At 41.8% G+C, this 27,261-nt stretch overlaps 2 protein-coding genes across 6 annotated transcripts in view; one reads left to right on the top strand and one right to left on the bottom strand.

Annotated features, from left to right (window-relative positions):
- Positions 1-904, top strand: part of WDR3 (WD repeat domain 3) — a 30,981-nt gene extending 30,077 nt beyond the window's left edge. For 2 of the 3 annotated variants that reach the window (XM_060626310.3, XM_060626311.3), the window contains exon 27: positions 143-904. In XM_060626310.3, the coding sequence (XP_060482293.3) occupies positions 143-298 (156 nt within the window). In that variant the 3' untranslated portion in view covers positions 299-904. The remainder of the gene's footprint in view (positions 1-142) is intronic. The other variant, XM_060626308.3, reaches the window with a different exon arrangement.
- SPAG17 (sperm associated antigen 17) overlaps positions 1-27,261 on the bottom strand; it is a 239,057-nt gene that overhangs the window by 14,100 nt on the left and 197,696 nt on the right. For all 3 annotated transcript variants that reach the window (XM_060626305.3, XM_060626304.3, XM_060626306.3), the window contains exons 45-48: positions 25,635-25,819; positions 23,663-23,723; positions 20,559-20,703; positions 18,220-18,364 (exon numbers count right to left, since the gene is read on the bottom strand). In XM_060626305.3, coding sequence (XP_060482288.3) covers positions 18,225-18,364; positions 20,559-20,703; positions 23,663-23,723; positions 25,635-25,819 — 531 coding nt within the window. In that variant the 3' untranslated portion in view covers positions 18,220-18,224. The remainder of the gene's footprint in view (positions 1-18,219; positions 18,365-20,558; positions 20,704-23,662; positions 23,724-25,634; positions 25,820-27,261) is intronic.

Below are 27,261 nucleotides of genomic sequence, written 5' to 3'. Positions count from 1 at the left end.
CAAGAAAGACCTTAGACAAGGAGGGATGCCTTGGAACACCTGAAGAACACCTGAAGCATTGGTTCTCCTGACTTGCACATGCTGCTGCGATTGAGCTCAAGTGAGAGAATGTTCATCTCACCTTTCTTCTATCCCTCCCCAGGATGTTATTGGCTTCAATATGGCAGGTCTTGAATATCTCAAGAGGGAATGCGAGGCAAAAAGTGAAGTTATGTTTTTTGCTGATGCTACCAGCCACTTGGAAGAAAAGAAGAGGAAGAGGAAAAAGAGGGAGAAGCTAATTTTAACATATACTTAAAACTGAAATGCGGTACCCTTTTCTTTTTATTTAAAAGGACTTCTAAACTAAGCTGTCAACTTAAAAATTACCAAAGACCAGAGCTTACTGTGTTACAGAAGATGTCAGGATGTGGTTCCCAGCTTTGCCTGAGGAGATCCCGATGTGAGATTATGGGCCCCATGTCTTGGACATAAGGCCTCAGAGTTCAAAATCTTTCTGTGCCCTCAGAGGTTGAGCCCTGCAGGAGGTGTTCCTATCATATTCTGTCAGGGAACAACGAACTTTTTGTTTGTTTTTTACTAGTTATTTCACTAGAGCTAAAATGAACATTTCAAAAGTTTTTCTTATTTCTGTGATAACAGAAGATTTGTTGATATGTTACTCTTTGTATTACGTTTTATCTCCTGCAGAGACCGTTTTATCTCCTGCAGAGACCGTCAAGTGCACAATTGATTGCCCTCTCCCCATAAGTGCAGAGTCATGGACTTAGCTGAAAAGGACCATAAAAATGATCTAAAACAGCCTCCTTAAGCTCAACCTCTTGCAGGAGGTTATAACTGTATGTAAAAATATCTAATTGCTAATCTTTTCTACTTGTTTCTAATTAAAGTGTAGTTAAGCTGAGATGTCTTACTGGGCTTTTGGGTGATTAATACCATATACATATGTATGTACACGGTAAGGATTTGGGGAGGTGAGAATATTTTAGGAAAAGAAATGGATACATTCCTTTGGGCCTGACTTTTCTTTGTGGGAAGTTTTTAAGGCACTAATCCAACCTTGTTACAGTTCTGTTTGGATTTGTGTTTGTTTTTTTTTCTTCAAGATTTATTTAAATTCTCGTTAGTTAACATACAGTGTAACATTAGAGTCACATGTCCAGTATAGTGATTCAGCACTTTCATACAACATGCAATGCTCATCACAAGTGCACTCCTTAATCCCCATTGCCTTTTTAACCCATCTCCCCCCACCGCCTCCTTCTGGTAACCATCAGTTTGTTCTCTACAGTTAAGTCTCTTTCTTGGTTTGCTTCTCTCTTTTTCTCAGTTTGTTCATTTGTTTTGTTCTTAAATTCCAGGTATGAGTGAAATCATAATTGTCTTTCTCTGACTTATTTTTCATAGTATAATAATACTCTCTCGCTCCATCTATGTCATTGCAAATGGCAAAATTTCATTCTGTTTCGTGGCTGAGTAATATCCCATTGTATGTATGTACCACATCTTTATCCATTCATTAACCGATGGACACTTGGGCTGCTTCCATAATTTGACTTTTAAAGGTTTTGGTGCTATAAACATTGAGATGCATTATCCCTTTGAATTAGTACTTTTGTATTCTTTGGGTAAACGCCTCATAGTGCAATTGCTGGATCATAGGTTAATTCTAACTTTAATTTTTTGAGGAAACTCCACAGTGTTTTCCAGAGCAGCTGCACCAGTTTGCATTCCCACCAACAGTGCAAGAGGGTTCCCCTTTCTCTACATCCTCACCAGCACCTGTGGTTTCTTGTGTTGTTGATTTTAGCCATTCTGACAGGTGTGATGTGATCTTTCTTTGTAGTTTTGATTGGTATTTCCCTGATGACGAGTGATGTTGAACATCTTTTTGTATGTCTGTTGGCCATCTGGATGTCATCTTTGGAAAAAGATCTGTTCATGTCTTCTCATTTTTAAATTGGATTATTTGTTTTTTGTGTGTGTTGAGTTGGGTAAATTCTTTATAGATTTTGGATACTAACCCTTTATCAGATATGTCATATGCAAATATCTTCTCCCCTTCAGCAGGCTTTCTTTTAGTTTTGTTGATTGTGTCCTTCGCTGTGCAGAAGCTTTTTATTTTGATGAGGTCCCAATAATTTATTTTTGCTCTTGTTTCCCTTGCCTCAGAAGACATACCTAGAAAGAAGTTGGCTATGCTCGATGTCAAAAAGGTTACTGTGTTCTCTCAGAATTTTATGGTTTCAGGTCTCACATGTAGGTCTTTCATCCATTTTGAATTGATTTTTGTGTTTGGTGTAAGAAAGTGGTTCAGTTTCATTGTTTTGCACATTGCTGTCCAGTTTTCCCAACACCATTTGTTGAAGAGGCTGTCTTTTTCCCATTGGATATGCTTTTCCTGCTTTGTTGAACATTAGTTGACCATATAGTTGTGGGTTCATTTCTGGGTTTTCTGTTCTGTTTCATTGGTCTGCATGTCTGTTTTTGTGGCAGTGCCATACTCTTTGGCTCACTTCAGCTTTGTAATATAACTTGAAGTCTGGAACTGTGATGCCTCCAGCTTTGCTTTGCGTTTTCAAGATTGCTTTGGCTATTCAGGATCTTTTGTGTTTCCATACAAATTTTCGGATTGTTTCTTCTAGCTATGTGAAAACTTCTGGTGGTATTTTGATAGAGATTGCATTAAATGTGTAGATTGCGGGGCGCCTGGGTGGCTCAGTCGGTTGAGCGTCCGACTTGGGCTCAGGTCACGATCTCGCGGTCCGTGGGTTCGAGCCCCGCATCGGGCTCTGTGCTGGGTGCTCAGAGCCTGGAGCCTGTTTCGGATTCTGTGTCTCTCTCTCTCTCTGACCCTCCCCCGTTCATGCTCTGTCTCTCTCTGTCTCAAAAATAAAATAAAACGTTAAAAAAAAAAAATTAAATGTGTAGATTGCTTTGTGTAGTATAGACATTTTAACATTATTTGTTCTTCTAACTCATGAGCCTGGAATGTTTTTCCATTTCTTTGTGTCATCTTCAATTTCTTTTCATCAGTGTTTTATCGTTTTCTGAGTATTGGTCTTTTACCCCTTTGGGTAGGTTTATTCCTAGGTATCTTATGTTTTTGGTGCAGTTGTAAATGGGAATGTTTTCTTAATTTCTCTTTCCGCTGCTTCATTATTGGTATATAGAAATGCAACAGATTCTGTATGTTGATTTTGTATCCTGTGACTTTACTGAATTAATGTGTCAGTTCTAGCAGTTTTTTGGTGGAAGCTTTCAGGTTTTCTACATAGAGTATTATGTCGTCTGCACATAGTGAAAGTTTGACTTCTTCCTTGCCAATTTGAATGCCTTTTATTTCTTTTTGTTGTCTGATTGCTGAGGCTAGGACTCCCAGTGCTGTATTAAATAACTGTGGTGAGAGTGGACATCCCTGTCTTGTTCTGTAGAGGAAAAGCTCTCAGTTTTACTCGTTGAGGATGATATTAGCTGTGGGTGTTTCATATATGGTCTTTATTATGTTGAAATATGTTCCCTCTAAACTTACTTTGTTGAGGGTTTTTATCATGAATGGATGTTGTACTTTGTCAAATGCTTTTTCTGCATCTATTGAGAGGATCATATGGTTCTTATCTTTCTTTTATTAATGTGGTGTATCATGATGATTGATTTGTGAATATTGAACCACCCTTGCAGCCCAGAAATAAATCCCACTTGATCATAGTGAATATGTTACTGTTGGATTTGGTTTGCTGGTGTTTTATTGAGAATTTTTGCATCCATGTTCATCAGAATATTGGCCTATAGTTCTCTTTTTTAGTAGAGTCTTTATCTGGTTTTGGTATAAGAGTAATGCTGGCTTCATAAAATGAATTTGGAAGTTTTCTTTCCTTTTCTGTTTTTTCAAACAGTTTGAGAAGAATAGGCATGAACTCTTCTTTAAATAGTTCATAGAATTCCCCTGTGAAGCCATCTGGCCCTGGACTTTTGTTTGTTGGGACTTTTTTTTATTACTGATCAGTTCTATGCTGGTTATTGGTATGTTCGTTTTCTTTTTGTTTCAATTTTGGTAGTTCATGTTTCTAGGAATTTATCCATTTCTTCCAGGTTGTTCAATTTGTTGGCATATAGTTCTCATAATATTCTCTTATAATTGTTGTACTTCTGTGGTGTTGGTTATTCTCATCTCTCATTTGTGATTTTATTTATTTGAGTCCTTTTTCTTGATAAGTCTGGCTAGAGGTTTATCAATTTAACTGATGTTTTTCCCAAGAACCATCTCCTGATTTCACCAATCTGTTTTATTGGGGTTGTTTTTGTTTGTTTTGGTTTTTTTTTTAGTTTCTAAGTAAGATAATTTATATTATTTCCCTTCTTCTGCTTGCTTTAGGCTTCATTTGTTGTTCTTTTTCTAGCTCCTTTAGGTATAATGTTAGGTCATTTATTTGAGATGTTTCTTGCTTCTTGAGATAGGCTTGTATAGCTATAAACTTCCCTCTTGTAACTGCTTTTGCTGCATCCCAAACAAAGGTTTTGGACTGCTATGTTTTCATTTTCATTTGTTTCCATGTATTTTTTTTTTCTTCTTTGATTTCCTGGTTGACCCATTCATTGTTTAGTAACATGTTGTTTAGGTCTTTCCAAATTTTTTCTTGTGGTTGACTTCAAGTTTCATAGTGCTGTGGTCTGAAATATGCATGGTATGATCTCAATCTTTTTGTATTTGTTGGCGCCTGTTTTGTGACCTAATATGTGATCTGTTCTGGAGAATGTTCCATGCACACTTGAAAAAATGTGTATTCTGTTGTTTTAGGATAGGATGTTGTAAATACATCCGTTAGGCCCATCTGGTCAAGCGTGTCATTCAAAGCCATTGTTTCCTTGTTGATTTTCTGTTTAGGTGATCTGTCCCTTGGTGTAAGTGGGGTATTAAAGTGCCCTACTATTATGTGTTATTGTGTATAGTTCGTTTATGTTTGTTATTGATTGTTTTATATATATTTGGGTACTTCCGAGTTGGGTGTATAAATACTGAACAATTGTTATATCTTCTTGTTTGTTTGTCCCCTTAATGATTATATAACACTCTTGTCTCTTTTTAAAGTCTTTGTTTTACAGTCTAGTTTGTCCAATAGAAGTACTGCTACTCTGGCTTTCTTTTGACATCCATTTGCATGATAGATGTTTCACCATCCCCCCACTTTCTATCTGTAAGTGTCTTTAGGTCTAAAATGAGTCTCTTGTAGGCAGCATATAGAAGGGTCCCCATGTCTTTTGATTGGAGCATTTAGTCCATTTACATTCAAAGTAATTATTGATAGATGTGTATTTATTGCCACTTTATTTTTTCTCGTTTCTGAAGATTTTCTTTGATCCTTTTCTTCTTTTCGCTTTTGGTTTCCTTTGTAGTCAGAGTCCCCTTTGATATTTCTTGCAGTGCTGGGTTAGTGGTCATGAATTTCATTTTTGTCTAGAAAACTGTCACTCCTTTTATTCTGAATGATAGCCTTGCTGGATAGAGTATTCTTGGCTGCAGATTTTTCCCACTCAGCACTTTGAATATATCCTACCACTCCCTTCTGGCTTGTCAAATTTCTGTTGAGAAATCCCCAGCTAGCCATATAGGTTTTCCCTTGTAAGTGAGGGACTTCTTTTGTCTTGTTGCTTTTAAGGTTTTTCTTTATCATTATGTTTGCAAATTTAATTTAATTATAATATGACTTGGTGATGTGTGGACAGGGATTTGTGCTGGTCTTGTAGGCTAGGGGCCCACCTTGCTGGCACTGAGGCAGGCTTGACTGAGAAGAGCAGTCCTGCCAGAGCAGAGAGGTGTGTGGGGCTTGGAGTAAGCAAATTAGGCAGCCAGTGTCAACATTGAGCTGCTTCCCTCAGGGTGGCTCTATGTTTATGCTGAGGGGCAGGGGAGGGAAATGGTGCCTGCCAGCTCCTTTGTTCCCAGAGAGGTGTCTATGGTTGCCTCTCAGGGATGCTGTGGAGAAGAGTGAAGAATATTCCCTCTCTGTGCCCCAGGCATTCTTCAGATGTTTCCACACTATTTCCCCCTGGGTTGTCTGCCTGCTTTCTCTTCAGGAGCAGCACAGTGCCCCCTGGGCTCTCTCCCAGCCAAGCCGCTGCTGACCTTTAAAACCAGGCTTTAAGCCCGCTGGTTGCAGCCTTTCTCATTTTCCAAGCGAATGGCTTTAGGGAAACATTCTTCTTCTGCTTCCCCTGGGCTACTATTCCCCTGTCATATATATACATACATATATACGTATGTATATATATAAATGCTGTTCTCTGTGACCACAGCTCCCTTGCCTCCACAGCACCCATTTCTTCCCTAAAACACATCTCCACACTTACTACCTTCTTCAAAGTGGCCTCTTCTCTGCCTTTAGTTGTGGAGTTTATTCTGTCAATTGATTTCTGGAGTATTTAGGGTGATTTTATAATTATCTAGTTGTTGTTTGTCGGACAAGATAAGCCCAGGGTTCTCCTACTCCACTGCTGTCTTCTGTCTTCTTGAGTCAGTTTCAGTGGGTGGTGTCATTCTGTGAATATGTCCATTTCATTGGTGCTGTGTTGTGGTGCCACCATTTTCTTGACAGTCTCAGAGCTGTAGTCCTTGTGGTGTCATTCTCCGAGGTCCCCACAAGTCCAATACTGTTCCTACACATAACACAGCACGGAAGCAAAGTAAGGAATATAGTGGGCTTATTCACTGGGCAGAATAGGAGTAAAGAAAGATTCTTTTGGCATAGAGTTCCTGAGGCTTAACTACAAAAAGGTAAGAGAAGAGATCGCATGGTGGATTTTAGTCTGAAGCAGCAGACTTTTCTTTAGGTGGCTGTTCTGCCACTAGAGAGAGGAGTTAGTGTACTTACTGAAAGGTGTCTTAGTTCTTGAGTGAGCAAAGGTTGGATCCACATCACGTCTGTGCTTGTTGGAAGCGTTCATCCCCAAATAGCTGCAGCATCTCCCATTAACATTTTTGATGGTTTCCAAACCAAAGCAAGTTCAGGAGGGTACTCTCCTTGTGTTTTAGAAGCGTTGCTTTCCCATATCTCTACCATCACTTAAGATTAACAGTAGTAGGGGATTTAAAGGTGTTTCTGTGTAGAAAGGGTTACACACATCAAAGAGAAGGAGGGCTTATGGCGAATGAAGTGATGTGTGCAGGAAGTAACTGAGTTCCAACTTTTAATCAAAATATTTGAAACTCCTTACTCCTAAAGGTTTGAGGTTAACCAGTGAGTTAAAAAGTAAATTTTAAGCCAAGCCAATTCCTAGTCATTTAGTCAGCATATAATGGCTTCGCCAGCCATTGGCTACATATAATCCTTAGTACAGGAACCATTTTATGAATAATATCCCTTGCAAATCATGCAGTGTTACCTGTAGAAGCTGGTGATGCCATAAAGAAAAGCCTCATGAATGATTTATTAGTATAACATCTAAGCTTGTATTATTTATATATGTCTTTGTTTAAGAAGATTTGCTTAACCATTTTCAGATTTTCTGGCTGGAAGTTAGGTGCTTGGTGTACTGGGTATTAAATGGTTTCTCAGTGCGAGTGTCCTAAGTCATAACTCTCCCAAAGAAATCTATAAATCTGGCAGATGATATGGGACAGTGCAAGGAGGCAGTGGTGTCTCACTGAGGACATGACTGTATCTAGGGTTCTGCTCACTTATCCACATAATCAATGAGCCCGCTCTGTGTAGCCTGTCCATGCCAGGCACAAACTCAGGAAGCCGCCCGGCCTCCATACACTATCCACAATCCGCCCCTTTTCCTCATGATTTAAGATCCTAAGTTTTGAGATGAGACTGAGGTTCTCACGAGAAACATCATCTTATATTCTAAGCCCCGGGTCACTTTATTTCTGAGATGTTGTGGGCTCGAGCAGCTATCATGTGATTTTAGGACAGAGCACACACCTCGTCCGATCTTGTCAGGCCTAGTGCCAGCTGCCCCGTGTAATCCCTTCCCCGTGGGAGTGGATGGAACCTGGCTGACTGGCTTCTGAAGAACAGACTACAGCAAATGTAGTGGCCTGTCTCTTCCAAGATTGGGGTATAAGACACTGAATTCCACCTTGCTCACACTCTCAGGCTCTTCTTCTGATGATGAACCAGGCTGCCTGCTGTGGGGTTCCCTAAGGAGAAGCCCACGTGGCAAGGAGCTGCCTCCTGCCAATGACTGCCCATGTGGGCTGAAAGCAGATTCGTCCCTAGTTGAGCCAGAGTATCCAACTGAGTTCTGCCTGGATTCTGGAACCACAGAGGCGAGGAGATCTTAAGTGTCTGTTGTTTTAAGCCACTACATTTTAGGGTGATTTGTTTTGTAGCAATAGGTAACTAATATGGCTTCTGTACAGCAAATTACTTAACGTGGTTACTCATCTATAAAATGGGCACATTAGTGTCTACCCTCATAGAAGTGCTTACTGGCTCAAAATAAACACATGGTGCTGTTACTGTGGGAGCCACACAAGATCTAAAACTACAGAATGATTCCAGTACACACACACACACAGGAGGGATGGGAAGGAAATAGACTAACATGTTATCTGTTAGCTCTGGGCAATATTACAGAGAATCTATATACTAGATGTTTGTCTTTAAAATGAAAGAATAGGGGAAGATGGCGGCGTAGGAAGACGCTGGGCTTACCTTGTCCTGCTGATCACATAGATTCCAGCCACATCTGCCTAAATAACCCAGAAAACCGCCAGAAGACCAGCAGAACGGACTCTCTGGAGCCAAGCATAGACAAGAGGCCCACAGAAGAGAGTAGGAAGGGCTGAGAGGCAGTGTGTGCTACACAGTCTGGCAGGAGGGAGCCGGGGCGGTGGAGGGGCAGCTAGCCCACCCGGCAAGGCAGAGCCCCCGAGTCTGGCTTGCCCAAGCGGAGGGGCCGGACTGCGTGAGTTCTGACAGCCAGCAGGACTTAACATCTGGAATGTTAAAAGTCAATAGCTCTGCTCCCGAAAGCGGGGAGGGCAAGAGGACGCCGGGAGGGAGGGTTGTTAAGCCCTGGAACACAGAGCTCAGCTTGGTTGGGGGGAACAAAGGTGCTGGCAAGCGCCATCTCCCTCTCCCATCCCCCAGCCGAAATTCCAAAGGGAACTAGTTCCTGTCACCGAACTTGCTTGCACCACGCAAATGCCCAACGCTGTGCTTCTGGGGATCCATCCCTCTGACAGGTCGGCCCCCCTCCCAGTGCCGCAGGGCCCATCCTTCAGGGGACCACTGAAGGCAAAGCGAGCTAAGCCTGCCCTTCCCGCCCCTGTGCACCTTGTGGATCCACCCCAGCTAATACGCCAGATCCCATCAAAGCAGCACCACAAACCTGACAGTGTGCAAGTAGCTCAGACAGGGGCCACACCACTCCACAGTGAGTCCTACCCCTGGGAGAGGGGAAGATAAGGTACACACCAGTCTGACTGTGGCCCCAGCGGTGGGCTGGGGACAGACATCAGGTCTGACTGCGGCCCTGCCCACCAACACAAGTTACACCAGACAGCACAGGGGAAGTGCCCTGCAGTTTGGAGCCACCGCAAGGACTACCCAAAATGAAAAAACGGAAGAACTCTCCTCAAAAGAAACTCCAGGAAGTAGTGGCAGCTAATGAATTGATCAAAAACAATTTAAGAAATATAACGGAACAAGAATTTAGAATAATAGTCATAAAATTAATCGCTGGGCTTGAAAAAAGCATAGAGGACAGCAGAGAATCTATTGCTACAGAGATCAAGGGACTAAGAAATAGTCATGAGGAGCTAAAAAATGCTATAAATGAGGTGCAAAATAAAATGGAGGCGACCACAGCTCAGATTGACGAGGCAGAGGAGAGAATAGGTGAATTAGAAAATACAATTATGGGAAAAGAGGAAGCTGATAAAAAGAGAAAAAAATCCAGCAGTATGAGGGGAGAATTAGAGAACTAAGTGATGCAATCAAATGCAACAATATCTGTATGATAGGAATTCCAGAAGAGGAAGAGAGAGAGAAAGGGGCTGAAGGTGTACTTGAACAAATCATAGCTGAGAACTTCCCCGATCTGGGGAAGGAAAAAGGCATTGATCCAAGAGGCGCAGAGAACTCCCTTCGGAAGTAACTTGAATCGACCTTCTGCACGACATATAGTTAAAACTGGCAAAATACAAGGATAAAGAGAAAAATCTGAAAGCAGCTAGGGATAAACAGGCCATAACTTACAAAGGTAGACACATAAGAGTAATAGCAGACCTATCTACTGAAACTTGGCAGGCCAGAAAAGAATGGCAGGAAACCTTCAATGTGATGAACAGAAAAAATATGCAGCTGAGAATCCTTTATCCAGCAAGTCTATCGTTCACAATAGAAGAAGAGATAAAGGTCTTCCCAAACAAAAACTGAAGGAATTCATCACCACTAAACCAGTCCTACAAGAGATCCCAAGGGGGATTCTGTGAGTGAAATGTTGCAAGGACCAAAAAGTACTAGAGACATCACTACAACCATGAAACCTACAGACATCACAGTGACTCTAAACCAGTATCTTTCAATAATAACACTGAATGTAAATGGACTAAATGCTCCAACCAAAAGACATAGGGTATCAGAATGGATAAAAAAAAACAAGACCCATCTATTTACTGTCTACAAGAGACTCATTTTAGACCTGAGGACACCTTCAGATTGAAAGTGACAGGATGGAGAACTATCTATCATGCTACTGGAAGTCAAAAGAAACCTGGAGTAGCCATACTTATATCAGACAAACTAGACTTTAAATTAAAGGCTGTAACAAGAGATGAAGAAGGGCATTATATAATCATTACAGGGTCTATCCATCAGGAAGAACTAACAATTATAAATGTCTATGTGCCGAATACGGGAGCCCCCAAATATATAAAACAATCATAAACATAAGCAACCTTATTGATAAGAATGTGGTAATTGCAGGGGACTTTAATACTCCACTTACAGTAATGGATCATCTAGACACAGGATCAATAAAGAAACAAGGGCCCTGAATGATACATTGGATCAGATGGATTTGACAGATATATTTAGAACTCTGCATGCCAAAACAACAGAATATACTTTCTTCTCGAGTGCACATGGAACATTCTCCAAGATAGATCACATACTGGGTCACAAAACAGCCCTTCATAAGTATACAAGAATTGAGATCATAGCATGCACACTTTCAGACCACAATGCTATGAAGCTTGAAATCAACCACAGGAAAAAGTCTGGAAAACGTCCAAAAGCATGGAGATTAAAGAACACCCTACTAAAGAATGAGTGGGTCAACCAGGCAATTAGAGAAGAAATTTAAAAATATATGGAAACAAATGAAAATGAAGATACAACAATCCAAACGCTTTGGGATGCAGTGAAGGCAGTCCTGAGAAGAAAATACATTGCAGTCCAGGCCTATCTCAAGAAACAAGAAAAATCTAACAGCACACCTAAAGGAAATAGGAGCAGAACAGCTAAGACGCCCCAAACCCAGCAGAAGAAGAGAAATAATAAAGATCAGAGCAGAAATAAACAATGTAGGATCTAAAAAAATGTAGAGCAGATCCATGAAACCAAGAGTTGGTTTTTTGAAAAAATAAACAAAATTGATAAACCTCTAGCCAGGCTCCTCAAAAAGAAAAGGGAGATGACCCAAATAGATAAAATCATGAATGAAAATGGAATTATTACAACCAATCCCTCAGAAATACAAGCAATTATCAGGGAATACTATGAAAAATTATATGCCAACAAACTGGATAACCTGGAAGAAATGGACAAATTCCTAAGCACCCACACCCTTCCAAAACTCAGGAAGAAATAAAAACTTGAACAGACTCATAACCAGCAAAGAAATTGAATCAGTTACCAAAAATCTCCCAACAAATAAGAGTCCAGGACCAGATGGCTTCCCAGGGATATTCTACCAGACATTTAAAGCAGAGATAATACCTATCTTTCTCAAGCTGTTCCAAAATTAGAAAGGGAAGGAAAACTTCCAGACTCATTCTGTGAAGCCACGATTACTTTGATTCCTAAACCAGACAGAGACCCAGCAAGAAAAAGACAACTACAGGCCAATATCCCTGATGAATATGGATGCAAAAATTTTCAATAAGATACTAGCAAATCGAATTCAGCACCATATAAAAATAATTATTCACCATGATCAAGTGGGATTCATTCCTGGGATGCAGGGCTGGTTCAACATTTGCAAATCAATCAATGTGATACATCACATTAATAAAAGAAAAGAAAAGAACCATATGATCCTGTCAATCGATGCAGAAATTCAGCATCCTTTCTTGATAAAAACCCTCAAGAAAGTCGGGATAGAAGGAACATACTTAAACATCATAAATGCCATTTATGAAAAGCCCACAGCAAATATCATCGTCAACAGGGAAAAACTGAGAGCTTTCCCCAAGATCAGGAACACAACAGGGATGTCGACTCTCACCACTGTTGTTTCACATAGTATTGGAAGTGCTAGCACCAGCAATCAGACAACAAAAGGAAATCAAAGGCATCAAAATTGGCAAAGATGAAGTCAAGCTTTCACTTTTTGCAGATGACATGATATTATACATGGAAAATCCGACAGTCCCCACCAGAAGTCTGCTAGAACTGATACATGAATTTAGCAAAGTTGCAGGATACAAAATCAATGTACAGAAATCAGTTGCATTCTTATACACTAATAATGAAGCAACAGAAAGACAAAGAAACTGATCCCATTCACAATTGCACAAAGAATCATAAAATATCTGGGAATAAACCTAACCAAAGATGTAAAAGATCTTTATGCTGAAAAGTATAGAAAGCTTATTAAGGAAATTGAAGAAGATATAAAGAAATGGAAAAACATTCCATGCTCATGGATTGGAAGAATAAATATTGTCAAAATGTCAATACTACCCTAAGTTATGTACACATTCAATGCAGTCCCAATCAAAATTGCACCAGTATTCTTCTCGAAGCTAGAACAAGCAATCCTAAAATTTGTATGGAACCATAAAAGACCCCAAATAGCCAAAGTGATTTTGAAGAAGAAAACCAAAGCATTAGTCCTCACAATCCCAGACTTTAGCCTCTACTACAAAGCTGTAATCATCAAGACAGCATGGTATTGGCACAAAAACAGACACATAGGCCAATGGAATAGAATAGAAATCCCAGAATTAGACCCACAAAAGTATGGCCAACTAATCTTTGACAAAGCAGGAAAGAATATCCGATGGAAAAAAGACAGTCTCTTTAACCAATGGTGCTGGGAGAACTGGACAGCAACATGCAGAAGGATGAAACTAGACCACTTTCTCACACCATTCACAAAAATAAACTCAAAATGGATAAAGGACCTGAATGTGAGACAGGAAACCATCAAAACCCTAGAGGAGAAAGCAGGAAGAAACCTCTCTGACTTCAGCTGCAGCAATTTCTTACTTGACACATCCCCAAAACAAAAGGGAATTAAAAACAAAAATGAACTGTTGGGACCTCATGAAGATAAAAAGCTTCTGCACTGCAAAGGAAACAACAAAACTAAAAGGCAACCAACAGAATGGGAAAAGATACATATCAGACAAAGGGCTAGTATCCAAAATCTATAAAGAGCTCACCAAACTCCACACCCAAAACACAATCCAGTGAAGAAATGGGCAGAAAACATGAATAGACACTTCCCTAAAGAAAACATCCAGATGGCCAACAGGCACATGAAAAGATGCTCAATGTCACTCAAAACCACACTGAGATGCTACCTCACACCAGTCAGAGTGGCTAAAATGAACAAATCAGGAGACTATAGATGCTGGCAAGGATGTGGAGAAACGGGAACCCTCTTGCACTGTTGGTGGGAATGCAAACTGGTTCAACCGCTCTGGAAAACAGTGTGGAGGTTCCTCAAGAAATTAAAAATAGATCTACCCTATGACCCGGGAATAGCACTGCTAGGAATTTACCCAAGGGATATAGGAGTGCCGATACATAGGGGCACTTGTACCCCAATGTTTATAGTAGCACTTTGAACAGTAGCCAAATTATGGAAAGAGCCTAAATTTCCATCAACTGATGAATGGATAAAGAAATTGTGGTTTATATACACAATGGAATACTACTTGGCAATGAGGAAGAATGAAATATGGCCTTTTGTAGCAACGTGGATGGAACTGGAGAGTGTTATGCTAAGTGAAATAAGTCATACAGAGAAAGACAGATACCATATGTTTTCACTCTTATGTGGATCCTGAGAAACTTACCAGAAGACCATGGGGGAGGGGAAGAAAAAAAAAAACAGAGAGGGAGAGAGCCAAACCACAAGAGACTCTTAAAATCTGAAAACAAACTGAGGGTTGGTAGGGGGTGGGAGGGAGAGGAGGGTGGGTGATGGGTATTGAGGAGGGCACCTGTTGGGATGAGCACTGGGTGTTGTATGGAAACCAATTTGACAATAAATTTCATATTAAAAAAAGGAATAAGTACAGCAGGCATCTTTCAATCTCATTAAGTCTGTGATCATCTGAACAGAGGCATAAAGGCAACATCACTGAAGTCATTTCTTTTTTGGATAGATTCACGAAGTTACTTTTGATAGATTGGTGCCAACACGAATTATGTATCTTTTATTTGGAAGCTATTCTGTCCAACTAGTGATGCAAACTTTACCTCTTCTCAGTTTGGAGTAACTTCCAAAAGTCATTAAGTAGAACTGACATAAACCATGAATTCAGTGGTTCCCAGAGTATAGTTTATGATCTCCAGGGGTCCGTAAGACCTTTCAAGGAGTCTGCAATGCCAAAAATACTTTCAAAACCATATTAAAATCCATAGTAGTTTAAAGAGTCTTCTCCAAAAATTCATGTCTACCCAGAACCTATGAATGTGTCCTTATTTGGAAAGAGGGTCATTATAAATATAATTAGTTAAGATGAGTTCACACTATATTAGAGTGGGCCCTACATCCAGTCACGGTGGCCGTATAAGAATGCAATGTCAGGAGACACACAGCAGGCCGGGGGACCACAGAGGCAGAGACTGCGATTGGTGTGAGGCAGCTATAAGCCAAGGGACGCCAAGACTCTGGCTACCACCAGAAGCCAGGAGATAGGCTGGAACAAATTCTCCCTCAGTCTCCAGAAGCAACCAGTCCTCTAATACCTTGGTTTCAGACCTTTAGTTTCCTGAACTGCAAGAAAATACCTTGTTTTAAGCCACCCAGTTTATGGTAATTTTATGGAAACCCCAGGAAACAAATAGATTTTGATGCCAGGACGTGGGGTGCTACTGGACAAATACCTAAAAATATGGAAGTGGCTTTGGAATTGGGTAAATGGTAAAGACTGGAAGAATTTTGAGCCATGTAATAATTAAAAAAAAAAAAAGTCTAGGTTCTCTTGAAATGATTTGGTAGAACTATGGAAATATGGACAGTAGAGAAAGCTGGCATCTCAGAGAATTTCTATTTCATCATGAACAAAATGTTGATAGAAGTGTGAACATTAAAAGGTGCTTCTGGGGTGCCTGGGTGGCTCAGTCGGTTGAGCATCTGACTTCAGCTTAGGTTATGATCTCGCAGTCCGAGAGTTTGAGCCCTGCATCAGGCTCTATGCCGACAGCTCAGAGTCTGGACCCTGCTTCAGATTCTGTGTCTCCCTCTCTCTGCCCCTCCCCTGCTAGCCCTCTGTCTCTCAAAAATGAATACATGTTAGAAGATAAAGGTTCTTTTGGTGTGAACTCAGAAATGAACATGTTGGACACTGGAGGAAAAGCAAGGTGGCAGAAAACTTGGCTGACTTGTGTTCTGCTTTGGGGTTAAAGTAGAGCTTGTGAACCATGACATTGAATATTTAGCTGAGGTTTCCAAACAAAATATGGAAGATGTGGCCTACTTTCTTGCTGCTTATAGTAAAATGCAAGAGGAAAGAGATAATTTGAGGAAGGAAATGGTTAGCAAAAAGGAACCAGAACATGATGAGTTTGAAAATTCACAGCCTATCTATTCTGCAAGGGCATGCTCTTCAGAGGTCACCAAGGGTCTGTGCTGGAAAATGTGCGATTAGATTTGTGGCCATGGATACGATCAAGCATCTCAGCAGAAGCCAGGAATAGAGGCACGGTTGTCCAGAAAGGATCTGTGGAGAAGCCTCATGTCTAATGGTGTGGAACTCCTTGACACCCATGAAGACTGACGGGTTTGTGAGAATGTTACATTGGCAGAAATGCTGCCATTTTGGCCTCGCAGGGGCAGAGATGGGACAAGAGGAAGGAAGGCTGCCAGACTTGTAGGATTCTATAAGCAGGAACTGGGCTGCCCGGAGGGTAAGATTGTGTCCCAGGCTGAGGACAGAGAGGGTGGGGCCAACAGGGCTTCTGATGGTCTAGAGGTTGGGGCTGGGACAGCCTCTGGGCCCAGAGGGCCGGTCAAGCCACAAAAGATTATTTTCAGGCCTTGAAACTTCATGACATTTGCCCTGCTGTGTCACAGATTTGCTTTAGACCAGTGACTCTATTCCTTCCACTTTCTTCCTTTTGGAACGGGAATATCTATCCCATGCTTTTTCCACCATCGTATGGTACAAGTTGAAAACATGCTTTTTAGTTTCATACGTCCACCAATGGAAAGGAGACCAAAGGAGACCAAGGCTGGGCATACCAGAGTCTAACCCGTACTTGATTTAGACAGATGGGATGTGACACTCTGAATTGAGAATTTGGAGTTAATGCTGGAATGGGTGAAAAGTTTTGGGAGTGTTGGGATGGGATGGATGTGAATGTTGGGGGACCGGAGGGTAGATTACACTGGGTTTGTTTCCACAAAATTCATGTCTACCAGAAACGGAAGGTGACCTTACGATGCCACTCAGGATTAGGGTACCCACTAAATCTAATGAATGGCATTCTTACAAGGAGGGAGACACACAGAAATATACACACGGGGAAGAATGCCATTTGAGCCAGAGATGAAAGTGAGTCAGCAATAAGCCAGTGAACACCAAGACCTGCTGGCAGCCCTGAGACGGTAGGAGAGAGACATAGAACAAATCCTCCCTCCATCTCCAGAAGGAGCCAAGTCCGACACCTTGATCTTGGATCTCTGGCCTCCTAAACTGCAACGGAATATCTGTTGTTTTAAGCCACCTGGCTTGTGTGACTCTTTCCCAGCAGCCGCAAGAAACGAGCACAGACTTGTTTCAGCAGCTCCAGGAAACAGACAAGATGCTGTTTGCCTTTTTCTCTCATGAGCATACAGTGGAGTTTTCCGGAGGCTGCGTGATGTCTCATATCGTGACAGACTGAGTGCAGAGCTGGGGTACGAACCCAGCTGTGTTCTATTAGGCCAGATAGTAAAGGAATTATGAAAATGTAAAACAGTGTCCCATGAGTAATCCATTTTTGTTTTGGAAAATAGTTAATGTTTCATTAAAAAAAATCTGTGTTAGTATACTGGGTTTATTATGGTTTTCACATTGGTAATTTTTCCCAGTTTTAATTCCAGTTTGGTAAATGCAGTAGATATGATCGATATATATGACAGCTCTTTGGGGTTCTCAGTAATTTTTAAGAATATTTAAAGAATCTGCATTCAAAATGTCTGAGAACCACTGGCTTACTTGTAAAGTTTCAAGTTCAGAAGGACATCCTGGTGTTGGTACCCCTGCTTTTTGGAAGGTCAACACTGAAAACAGCACTTAAAAGAATGAACTTTAGGGGTGCCTGGATAGCTCAGTCAATTTAAGCATCTGACTTTGGCTCAGATCATGATCTCATAGTTTGTGAGTTCGAGCCCCGTGTCCGACAGCTAAGAGCCTGGCACCTGCTTTGGATTCTGTGTCTCCCTCTCTGTCTGCCCCTCCCCTGCTTGTGTGCTCTCTCTTTCTCTCTCTCTCTCAAAAATAAACATTAAAAAAATAAACATTAAAAAATTTTTTTAAAAAAAGAACGAACTTCAGAATCACATTGAAGTAGGTTAGATTTTTACATCATCAGCTTCCTCATTTATAACGTGGGAAAGAATACCTATCTTATCAGTAGTGTGAGGATGAGATATGATAATATATGTAAAGGAGTAGCTGTTTTGGTCATTAAAAACAAGTATTTCCTTTCCCCTGGGCTTAGTGGCTCATTGGTTTCTGGCTGTAAGAAGAGAGAAACAAACATGAGGTCTAAGGCCTCACATATGAATGGTTACCAGTCAAATTCCCATTTATTACTTACTTACCGGACCTAACGTGGAGAAATTTTACGGGACATGAAGACTCCAAGTGCAGAAGAAGAAATTGTAGAAGTCCTCCGGACCATGGGATTTTCTTTTCCCTGAGGAAAATCTTTTGGTCTCTTATCATAATTGCTGCTTGTTAAAACTGGTAAGATACTCGTTAAGGACTTTTGTGACCAAATGATGTGTATATACAAACTCGTTAACATTTTCAAATCAGAACCTCCTCTCTGGCCTCATTAGCTCTGTTTTGGGTCCTTTACCATGCAATGTGAATTCTGTGGACTCAGGCTTAGAGGAAGACGGACGGATATTGATTTCCTGGAATTTCTCCTGTCCACCCAGTGTGTGCTTCTCCCCTGACTGTGGCGAGTCTTCCTATAGGAGACATCAATCACCATAATCAGGTCCCAAAATCACATCAATGTCTAGAGGTCATGTCTTTTTTTCTGGGGAAGGGATAGATCTTGAGAAATGGGCTACAAATTCTCACTACTGACATTAGAAATAGATAAAAGATTTAATAAAACTCTCTGCCCCATCTATCTATGCCTGACAGGTACCCTTTAATCTACAAGCATAAAAGCAGAATGACTTAGTTACTGTGACCAGCAGCAGGGTTACAGTGTCTCTGGGTCAGCATCTCATAACTTGTGTGAAGAGGATGTATGGAGACTTGATTTAATTCTTAGAGGAAAAAGCTGGTTCTTTGGTTAGTTTTCTCCTATCACTGCAGAAGAACCCTGCCATCCATATAGAAAAAAAAAAAAAATCACATCCCCCGTGAGGTCTTTTCTTGAACATCCCACTTTAAATTGCAGTCCTCCTTAATCCTCCCTGTACCCCCTTTCCTACTTTTTATTTATCTCCATTGTACTTACCAGCACCATTGTAGTCCTTGTGTTACTTATTTTGCGTACAGTCTGTTCTCCCACTGGAAAGTAAGCAACGTAGGGGCAGGGAGTTTTGTGTCTTGTTCACTGCTGTATCCCCAGTGCCTAGAACAGTGCCTAGCACACTAGAGACACTTCTCTTTGAAATAAGTGAACAAATGAATTCAGCTCCATTTCCACTGAAACCAAGGTCATCTGACACAAGCTTCCCCAAATTTCCCCTTCACCTCAAAGTCTGGATCCTTAGCCATCCTCACACGCCCCCTCGCCGAGACTAAGCCTTCAGCTCTATTCTTGACTATTCTCTTGCTCTCCTTTGGATGCTGCTGCTTCAGTTACTTCCTCTCATTCATATTTTTTAATGTTTCTCTTCCATTCCCTTCAGCCAGATCTAGCAATCCTACGTAATCTGAATTCTCCAGGACATCTCTGTAGCACCTGTCAACTAGGTCCGTGTTTTCCTTGAAATTCCTTGTGTGGCTTCTGAGATGTTTCTTGGTTTTATGATTGCTTGTTGTGTCTCCACGGTCTCCTCTTCTTCCTTCTGCGTCCTTAACAGACCCCGCAGCTCTACTCCTTTTCCATACCTCCAGTTGTCTCCTCTTTGTAGATGATGTTTAAAATCATTACCTCTCCTGCGCTGTCTCTTCAATTGCGATCCAGACCTGCATGCTCCAAACCTTGAACTCTTGAGTCCTCTTACTGCCCTCCCTCAATGGGTTCCACCTGAGATTTTACAGATTCCTCTCCCCCGCCAAATGTCTTTCCACCCATGTCCCTCTTCCACAACTGCCACGGGGTAGTTCCTGTCCTTATGCTCAGCCTAATGAAGCGGCCTTCCAACGACTCTTTGTTTCTATTTGCATCAGGTTGCTCCTTGACATGTCCAGCACGGTAATGCTGGGTTCATCTTGATAAAAATATGACGATTGTATCATGCACTGGATCAATGATTCACTCTTGCTTATATAATAAAGTTTAAGCAGGGATTCAAAATCTTCCACAACTTCCCTACTATGTTTCCTAATACCCCTAAGTTCTCAACAAGTTGAACTCCCTATACTTCCCAACACCTAGAACTCTCCTATTTCTGTGGATTTGTTTGTTCTTTCTATTTAAGTCTCCTTTCCTCAAAAGTTTTAAAAACAATTCCCTGCTTAATTCTGATTGTCTGATACCCCATAGACAGCAATTAACACTGACATTCATTCATCTTGCAGTCACTGCTCATGTACTGTGTTAACAGGCATTTTGCTAGCTGCTCACAAAGACGAAGACAATCTTTATCCTAAAACTTGAACTCTACGGTTTTAAAAACAGAATTAATGAAGCTATGGAGTGCAGGTGTGGGGGTGGGGGGGTCACGGAATAGCATTCTAATATTTTCTCCTTGCTCAAATGTAATTTTTGCTCTATTTATGACTACTCAAATTGAACTTTAAAGGATATTTGCTTCCACGGGTAAGAACAGGACGTCGTGCTCAGTCATAATCTCAATATTGTGCGAGATGTGTGTTGATCCCCTGGCACCTTCCTCTCCAACAGCCATGGCAAATAACTCCACTTTCAGTTCAGTCTGCAGACCCGCTGCCACCTATAGGACACAATGTAGCTTTAGAATCAGACACATCGGGGTTCAAATCTGGGTTTTAACATGAATTTCGGCAAGCTAGTTAGACTCTCTAATCCTGTTTTCCCATCTATAAATTTGGCGCACATGAACCATCGCAGTTAGGCACTTACAAGAATTACTTTGTAGATTAGCTAGGTAGACTTCCATGGAGCAAATGGGACCCAGGATAAATTGTTGAAGGGGAAAACCAGGTGCCATTTGGGAAGAAAGGTAAGAAAAATAAAAGCCAGCATCCTGGAGGTGGCACTGAAGGCAAAGTTTACAATGCCCGCAATCGTGCTCTTTCTTGAACATCTGCAGTGAGTTCCTAGGGGCATCCTTGCAGATAAAGAGAAGTTTAAAATAAGAGACTACGTGAATCGCACAACTTCCTGGCCCTGCCTCTTAGTTTATAATGTTCCCAGTGGAGGGCCTATGGTGTGACAGAGCCAGTATAGGGAGACGGGAGGAGTTCAAATGCCAAACTGCTTAGGTCTGAAAGCTACGTGGAAGAGGTCTGGACCAACAAAGAAGAAACCCGATATATAATGAAGAAGAAACACAGCAAGGAATGGGCTTCTTGCCTTGTCCCTTGAAGAGAACACTGGCCAGGAAAGAAAGAGCTGTTTGTGTTCCTAAGCTGCCTCTCCAGGAGGTAGGCTAAGAAGCAGGCTTGAGAACAATTATCCGGAAAAAAAAAAATACATCAGAAACCACCACATGGAAAGCAGTTAGATACAAAAAATTTGTTTTCTTCAGTATAGTTTGTAAATAATAGGACCGAAAAAATGTTTCAACTTTTTCAACAATGTGCTTGTGAAGGTCTGCTTACTGGACGGTATCCAATGCTCCATGTCTGAGGACCAGGCCCTTCGCCCTGGAGCCCAACACGGAGGGCAGGGCTGGGGTGACGCCACTCTGCATGGCAGCTGGCATCCTGCCATCAGGTCTACCCGGGCTCCGAGCACATTCACTCGGTGTTGGCAACCAACCAAGCTGAACAGCGGTTAGCTTTACATATGGACAAGTCTATAGATTATATTTGTGCAGAGCCAAAACTTACTGTCAAAAAGAAAAAAAAATATTAAAAAACTAACAGTCGAGAGTGAGCTTCAAAGACTACACGCTGGGTTTTTAGTACCTATAAAGATCGATCCAACAGTCATTTTGGCTTTGGGCATTGCCCCTACTTTAAATGAAAAGAAATCTGCTAACTTCCCAGAACAGTGGAAGGAAAGCTGACTTTGATTTTTTGTTTTGTCTTGTTTTTTGCTTTATGTTGCGAAGTTTCTGAAATCTTGACACAGTACGATGATGAAATGTGTGAGAGAGGTGCTCACGAATTGGTGGGTCTAATCTCAAAGTATATTTCTGTTTGGAACTGCAGCCTGCAAACTACTGTTTTGTAGACCATAAGGTATTAGGGCTGGAAGAGGACTAAGAAATTATTGGGTCTAAGCGACTCCTTTTTTTTTTTTTTTTTTAATTTTTTTTTAACGTTTATTTATTTTTGAGACAGAGAGAGAGAGACAGAGCATGAACAGGGGAGGGTCAGAGAGAGAGGGAGACACAGAACCGGAAGCAGGCTCCAGGCTCTGAGCCATCAGCCCAGAGCCCAACGCGGGGCTCGAACTCACAGACCGTGAGATCACGACCTGAGCCGAAGTCGGACGCTTAACCGACTGAGCCACCCAGGTGCCTCAAGCGACAACTTTTATAGGTGAGGGAAACAAGGCGCAGAGGGTTTAATTAACCAACGGCACTGCTGCTGGTGGCACAGTCATTACAAGAAGCCAACTGATTTTGCACCATACCTAACTGCCCCTCTGTGTCAACGCACAACCGTGGCAGTTTTAAGATCTTGGGACTCGGCGAACACCGTGTGCTGGTTATAGAATGGGATGCCCTTGCTCTGTGTTCCCAGGAGTCCGCACGCGTCCCGGTCTGTGATGGCTGATCCTGTGTCTACCAGATATCCTCACTTCATTCTGTCACGTAGCCATCCATCTCTTGTGTCCCTGCTATGCGCCCAGCTTTGCGAGCAACTTGTGTGTCCTACTCATTTTTAACATCCCCTGTCCCCTGTCCCTATCAGTGGCACGCTCAAGTAACTCAAAGCCTGTTGAGTGAAATGGAAGGAATGTTAAACAAGACGATGCGCTGATCAAGAAATAAATGTTAAGATTTACAAGTGTGATTTTGTTATATTTTATATATTATCTTATATATTATATTTTGTATATTTGTAAACTTTTGTTTGCTTGATACTACATTTCTGAAATTATAATTTAAAGTGAGTGACAACATACAGATTTTATATTAAACACCCCACGTTGGGGAATGTGTCGAATAAAGTAAGAACAGGTTGACATTTTAAAATTGGCATTTTCAGAGCTCCCTGGAGAAATGAGGGAGCTGATGACGTTAATATACTACCATTTCTTTGTATGTCATTAGATAATATTCTCTTGGCAAACCAAAATAACAAGCCAAATGTATATAAAGTACAAAGAGTAGAATATTTATTTTTCCAAGGAATTTTTCATTTTGCAGACAAATCTATTACAGGATACCTTGAGGTAGTCAGCTTTCCAAATGCATGTCAAATCATATTTAATTTTTAAAAAGGTAGTTTGCATACAACTATACGTAGCTGTAGTATTGGGACAAATGAGTGAACTTCAGGAAAGTTTCCATAGCTGGAAGTTTAACTCTATTTATGCATAGGATCTGTCTCGGGGTCATTACACGAAGTAAGTGATATCAAGCCACATATTGTACCAATACCAGGGATCTTTTGCTTATGATCCTAGAAAAATCAGACTTCTACATGGTTTAAACTGGATGCACAGAATGACTTAAAAGCCCACTCCCCTGGAACCATGCACACACTCCCATGCACACACAGGGACACACACAACAGGTAGCACATGGGACTTACGGGACCGGGTTTATAAGTCACTTTCAGTCCTGTGCTGGGTGGGGGCTGCTTCACCCTAAACCTGCCAGGCAAAAAAAGAAAATAAATTTACGCCATCACGAAAATGCAGTGAATGAACTGGGATGTCATAAAATCAGGAAGGTGTTAATATTTGCTACAAAGCTGCAGGGGGTCCACACCATTAAAGAACCACCCAATATTCAGTTGGGAGAAGCTGGGGCCCCTTTCACAACCCCCTTTCCAGCAACAGTTTTCATCAGCGTCAAACAGACTCCAACCCCAGTTTCAACCCTCTGTTATTGGATGCCGCCAACCAGCTTGGGCTCGGGCCGACTGTCGTGAATGTTTGGCTGGTGTGTGCACAGCAGCATAGCCGCCAGTGTGAACACCGATGCTGCCTGCCAGATCATTAAGCTGAAGAATAAAGGCTCTTTTGGAAAGCAGGAGAGCATGGGAGCCGTCTCGCTCTGCCGTGGCATGGGGCTTGCATGTTTGGGGAGAAGAGAAACAGAAAAGGCTCAGAAAATGTAGAGACCTTGAAAAGCCCCAAGCTCACACGTGGTGCCTATTGATCTCTTTCCCTTCCTGTGGTTTGTGGGTTCTGCCTGAAGGTTAAAGACCTGGAGTAAATTAAAATGCCAGGGAAAGCCTACCTCCACAATGACCTCAATCCCGCTCCTTCCACCATCAACTTTGCTGTCTGAGCCATAGTGGCTGAATTTAACAAGCTGAGGAGTGAAATCCCGAAAGCTAAAATTCTATACTGAGTAGACAGGATCTGCATGGATAAGTTTTATTGGCTTGAAGTTGGTTCTCTATTTCTCCCCACCCACTTTGTTGGCAGTAGCCTAAAAAGACAGTAATGTCTGATCTGGTGGCCTCGTTGTTTCTGAGGAAACCAACATGATTCCTGAAGCTGGGTATTTGCCTCAACTAAAATGGGATGTTGATCTTTTAAACCAGATGCCTCTGTAGCTTTATTACATCTGGTTTCCGGTCTCGAGTCCAGAACCATAAACTGGAAGGACTTGCCACTTACAATGAGCATAGCTCTGCAACTGAAATAAACATTTATTTCACTGTTTTGGGGGGAGGGGACCCCATATTATGCTTAAGTTTAATCCAAAATAGAATAGGGAAGATTTTGTAATTGGGTATAGACACTTGTAATTGGGTATATGTCCTGGTATAGACATATGGTCTATTGACCCAGTGGGAAGGACTGAACTCCCACACAAGAAGTGACCACAGCTGTGTGGATAAAGCATGGTGCCACATACAAACAGGTCCACAGGAGATCTGAGATCCTGTCTTGCTCTAGTCAATAAGACATTAAAACATGTTACTCTGATCCTCTGTAATAGTCTCTGCAAATTCTAAAATTCTAATGATCTGGAAATGAAGGACTCTTGTCACTGAATGCCAGCTGTAGGGTATTTTCAACTGGGAGGTCAGGCTCTGAGTTACAGCCAAGTCAGATCTTCAGAGGCAAAATGGCCCTAATGACTCAGGTTAATTTTTTTTTCCTTTTTGCCTCAATTATGCAGAAATAGTGGAGTTAAAATCCCTTATGGATCATAAAGTACAAACAAATGTCAGCTGGCATTACAGTGGGTGGTGGGTTTGAGAAATAGACTTTCAGGTTTTATGTGTTAGTTACTATAAGACTTGTACAGCTTCCCCTTTAGTTTTTGCTACCGTAGATCAGCCCCTGAATTGCTTCTACCAAGGTATGAATAACGATTAATGGGAGGACAAAGGAGTGCCCACCACATAGTTGAGGCTTGAAAAATACTGATCTGATGAAGAATGAATGAATGAAGTAAATGGTTGAATGAATGATGTGAGGATTCAAGAGTCAAGGTGTAATTAGAGTTTCAGTTCAATAAACGTTCAGTGACACAGGTAGCCAAAGACAAGTCTCAGCAAAGGAGAAAGTGACGTGAGTAGACATTTGGTGCCTTGGCCTCACCTGCAAAAGTCCACTCCAACATTCTTGAGCTTCACAGTGGCCGCATAGGTGTATCCTTCTTTTAGGACTCCAAACTTCACTGATGGTGGGAGAAGGTGGAATCCAAAAGGGGATGAGTTCACATTATTAATGGCAGCAGACGCAACAGAGGACGTTTTCACTTTGCCTCCAACCAAATCTTGCACCTTTGCATTTAAGGAAAAAGTAACAAAAGAAAATGGTTCCAAGTTGTGTTCCCAAGATAAGAAAAAGGCCCTATCGCCAGAGGAAAAGAACTGCTTGGCTGTGGAAGGAAATGGACACCATCGGTCTCGTGTAATCCTTACAACAGCGCTGTAAGGACAGATTTTAGGCTTTCAGGATGAAGAAGCTGTCGTTCTGAGAAGCGTAAGGCGTCATTTGCTCAAGCAAAAGTTTCAAACTCAAGTTGGCTTGATTCTAAACTTTATGCTCTTTCCTCTGTGCCAGTGACTAGCAAACTTCAGCTTCCGTCCGAATCACCTGGGAGGCTTGTTAAAACACAAATTGCTGACTCTACCCCCCAAGTTTCTCAACCAGTAAATCTGGGAGGGAGGGGCATGAATTTGCATCTGTAACAAGTTCTCAGGCTTTGCCAATGCTGCTGGCCAGCTAATCACACTCTGTGCTCTTGTTATCTTGTTATTGGCCAGCGCTGAGCTCAACCTGGGAGTTCATTAGAACAGCTGGTTCTCAGACCCCCGTGACTCAGAATCTCCATTCTCACAAGATTCCCAGATAATCATGTGTGCATCAAAGTTTGAGAAGCACTCTTACCATGTAACACTTACATTGCAACCTATTCTGTGATGACAATGAACACACGGTGCCATGAAAATATCAAAGGATAACTATCAAAAGGATTGGTAGGCTCAAGGCAGGTGTTCCCAGCAGAGATGAGAGGAAATCTTAATCTTGGAGGCTCTGAGGAAGGAAGGAGCTTTTAAAGAACTAAGGGAGGGGCACCTGGGTAGCTCAGTCAGTTGAGCATCCGGCTTCAGTTCAGGTCACGTTCTCACGGTTCATGGGTTTGAGCCCCACGTCGGGCTCTGTGCTGACAGCTTAGAGCCTGCTTCGGATTCTGTGTCCCGCCTCTCCCCCACTCACGCTCTGTCTCTCAAAAGTGAATAAAGATTAAAAAAAATTTTTTTAAAGAACTAAGGGAAACCCATGATGGCTGAAGTGAGTAGGGGGGCAAAACGAGAGTAAAGGCAAACAGGGCTTGTAGCCATGCTGCCATTGTGGATTTTATCCTAAGAGTCACGGGGAAGGATGGCCAATGATCCCTGGGACCAGTGGTGTGCTGGTAAGCTGGCTCTCTGAAAAGAATGTTGATTAGTAGCATTTGCTGATGTGTATGGTGTGAGCACTCCCAGCAGGCTGATTTCAGGCTAGCCATGGTTTAAGAGCCAGCTCCTAAAATTCTCCTCATGAGCCTGGATGAGCTGGCCTCGGGCAAAGGGCGGCCTTGGCTCATTCTCTGTGTGATCCAAAGGCCTTCATGGGGAGATGATGGTATGTATGTCCACTCAATCGCAGTACCCAGTGGCTGCACATCAGTAACTTCAATGGGTCGGGATTGCATGAAATGCCGCCTGGCTCTGGGACA

Source organism: Panthera onca, chromosome C1 (assembly GCF_046562875.1).
Source record: "Panthera onca isolate mPanOnc1 chromosome C1, mPanOnc1 haplotype 2, whole genome shotgun sequence".
Taxonomy (NCBI): domain Eukaryota; kingdom Metazoa; phylum Chordata; class Mammalia; order Carnivora; family Felidae; genus Panthera; species Panthera onca.
The sequence above is the reverse complement of the archived record's forward strand: the minus strand, read 5'-3'. Positions and strand labels throughout refer to the sequence as shown.